At 36.6% G+C, this 3,051-nt stretch overlaps 1 protein-coding gene across 1 annotated transcript in view; it reads left to right on the forward strand.

Moving 5' to 3' along the window:
* LOC109845036 overlaps positions 1 to 2,689 on the forward strand; it is an 8,709-nt gene extending 6,020 nt beyond the window's left edge. The window contains exons 10-17 of the mRNA XM_020414225.1: positions 99 to 152; positions 1,097 to 1,181; positions 1,255 to 1,357; positions 1,442 to 1,534; positions 1,808 to 1,874; positions 2,012 to 2,078; positions 2,154 to 2,207; positions 2,295 to 2,689. Of these exons, the coding sequence (XP_020269814.1) occupies positions 99 to 152; positions 1,097 to 1,181; positions 1,255 to 1,357; positions 1,442 to 1,534; positions 1,808 to 1,874; positions 2,012 to 2,078; positions 2,154 to 2,207; positions 2,295 to 2,426 (655 nt within the window). The 3' untranslated portion in view covers positions 2,427 to 2,689. The remainder of the gene's footprint in view (positions 1 to 98; positions 153 to 1,096; positions 1,182 to 1,254; positions 1,358 to 1,441; positions 1,535 to 1,807; positions 1,875 to 2,011; positions 2,079 to 2,153; positions 2,208 to 2,294) is intronic.

A 3,051-nucleotide genomic window follows, 5' to 3' on the forward strand; every position in this document is an offset into this window, starting at 1 on the left:
TCTCTTTATTTTCTCTTCTTTTTTTTCTTTTATTCTTGCTGTGATTATAGGCAAGCTTTACTGGTGGGTTCTGATGAAATATTTGATCTTATTTCTTAGGTCTACAATGGAATGACACAGCTAGGCTTTGAAAAACTTGATGATCAGTTCAGGTGTGATGTTATTATTATTATTATTTTCTGGGAATCATCAACTCTATTTGGTCATAGATGCTAATCTTTTTTGTGAGACGGTATTCGATTACCAAGTCCTCATAAAGGTTTTATTGTACTTGGAAACTTCTAGGAAACCCATACCTTAGACTGCACACATTATTAGTTATATCCTCTATAGTCTATAGTGAAGGTCTGTCCTAGTTCCTAAGTTAGCAATTAATATATAATGAGTATGATTCACTTGAGCCTAGTTCTGAATACAAGTCGATAAGAAGTAAGTGGCTGACTTATAAGAAAAAATATATGAGACTTTTGTTTGGACAACTTTTTACAGATATTGCTTTTCGGTTAATGAAACGCAAGGAACCTTTTTGTGACCTGCACCTTTTTTTGACCTGCTTTTGGGTCAACAGTAAGTATATGTTGACTAGATGAACTTAAAATAATAGCATTCAGATATCGAGTTGTTACTCTCTTTATCTCCCTCATGTACAATATTGTTGGCAAAGTTTTGGTGATGTTTTGTCTGCATTATTCCTCAATTAAACATATTTCAAATAGTAGTAAATGAAGCTTTCCAGTAAAGTAGTAACAAGTTCTTTATCTCCCTCGTATACAATATTGTTGGTGAAGTTGGAAATGTACGTGTATATTTTGGCTAGGGGTTGACGAAGTTTTGGCGATGTTCTGTCCGCATTATTCATCAATTAAACAGATTTCAAATAGTAATAAATGAAGCTTTCTGGTAAAGTAGTAACAAGTTCTTCAATGGTGTTCTTCAGTAATACTTTGTTTTTTTATGCGTGCTGATCATTTGGGTGGAGGAGCCTTGATGAAGTATGATCCTTTATTCATGTTCTTTAAGTTTATAGGCCTATCAGTCTTGGCTCTTAGAATTTTTCATTGTCACCAATACATCTTGGCTTTTATACATTCTGCAGTTTTGGAGTTGAACAGACGTCCGTTGCTCTTTATCTTACTGCAATTTCTTCTCTTTCTGGCCTTGTTGGAAAACCAAATTTTAAGGTAAAAGTTCGCTTTTATTTACTCTTTGTTGGGTGGTAAACCTTTTCTATGTTTCATAATTTTCATTTTACAGGTTAACCCAAAGGATGGGTTAGAAGTGAAGTTGTCAGGCTCGGGAGCAAGTGGCAGTGCCCCTACCACTTTGTCTCCTTCAATTCTCATAGTAAATTGGAGATGTATGGTCATGCTTTAACACTTTCCTTTTTCTTTTTCTGATGTCATTATAAGTTTTCTTATGCTTCTCCTGGCTTTGTCTGTAGGTGAGAAAGCTCGGAAAACACCATACGCAGTTAACATTTCCATTCCGGTGGAGGGTTATAATCCAATTGAGTTCATCCTAACAAAGTCATGTGGTTAGTACTTGGTAATAAATGAATTATTTATACATTCTTATGAGGAAATGATGGGAAATTATGATTATTATTATAAATGGAATTTCTCATATATTGAGAGCATACTCCCCGTGCCCACCTCTTCTTCCTATCTCCCTCTTATGTCTTTTCTCTATTATTAACAATGTCGAGGTTATTTTGGTTTTCTGTTGTCATGTGATTTGTTTGCTCGCAAATAAGTTCGCGTCAACATCTAAATGGTCTACTAACTCATACGGGACTTCTTTCTTGAAGCTTATAGGCAAGGGCAAGAGAACGATGCTATAAGAGGATGGGCTACATTCGGAATATTTTCTTGCGTGTATGGTGATTTCAGCAACCAACACTTGATTCATAAATTGTTTATACATAATATGATAAAACTTAGCAATGGCATCTCAAATCTGATGCTGGGATTTATGTCTAATTGTGTTATTAACATAATGTCGTCTCATGCAGTGCCATAGTATTATCAACAATATCCTGCTGCGGAGGATTTATATACAAGACCCGTGTAGAAAATCAGGTTGGTTGTCTTTCTATTTTTTTTTTAAAAATTTTACTCTCTGGCATATGAAATAGCTGATTACTTTTTATGCAGCGTGGACTCGATGCTCTGCCTGGAATGACGATTTTGGGTGCATGTTTGGAAGCTGTAAGTTCACTAGAATTTTTTCTGTTAACAAGAACTCTTACTGCTACGATTTTATGATTTTTTTATCTCTAAAATTATAATATTTAGGTAAGCGGGCCTCGACGCTACCCTCTAGGCGATGATATCAGTGCCAATTTCGTAGACCAAGCATCATGGGATCGATCAACTTCAGGACAAGGAACACAGAGAACTGCTGAAAGGAGATACGGTTCGATCTGAGGAATTATATATGCACATCAAATTTCATGGTCTGAATCCTACAATGCTCAAATCTTGAGACATGAAGTTGCATTCTATGATTTAATTTCAGTAAAGAGTTACTTATAAGAAAGTAGCGCCTAATGTTCCTGTAATTAGTACTCTGGTACTACTTTCATTCTCTTCTTTTTGTTGCTTTGCCCATTCCATTGTATTTTTCACATTATATAACTTGTCTCTTGGCGGTAAGCGCATTAGAATAGAAGACAACGAAATTGAAATCAGCAGCAGTTACCAAATTGATTGTAGAGCATAGTGACAAAACTAGGAACAAGGCTTGATGTGAGTTTTCCCCCGCCCATGAGATATCCCCATGCCTTACTGTAGTAGATGAGACTAACCTGCGCTTGCGCTTCGTGGCTAGCGCTGGCCTGAGAGTTTTTTTACCTGCTTTGGATTCGAACACTGGACTATTTCGCTCTGGATCGTCTCCCAACAGAAGCGTAGAGAGGCATTACGCTGCTGTGGCAACTCTGCGGGCTGGCTATATGTGATTTTGACATTACCCAGAGATATGGATAGGGATTAGGATGCTTCCTTTCATTGTTGATCCTATCACCGTCGCATAGTTCATATATATGTGATG

The sequence above is a fragment of the Asparagus officinalis genome, chromosome 6 (assembly GCF_001876935.1).
Source record: "Asparagus officinalis chromosome 6, Aspof.V1, whole genome shotgun sequence".
Classification (NCBI taxonomy): domain Eukaryota; kingdom Viridiplantae; phylum Streptophyta; class Magnoliopsida; order Asparagales; family Asparagaceae; genus Asparagus; species Asparagus officinalis.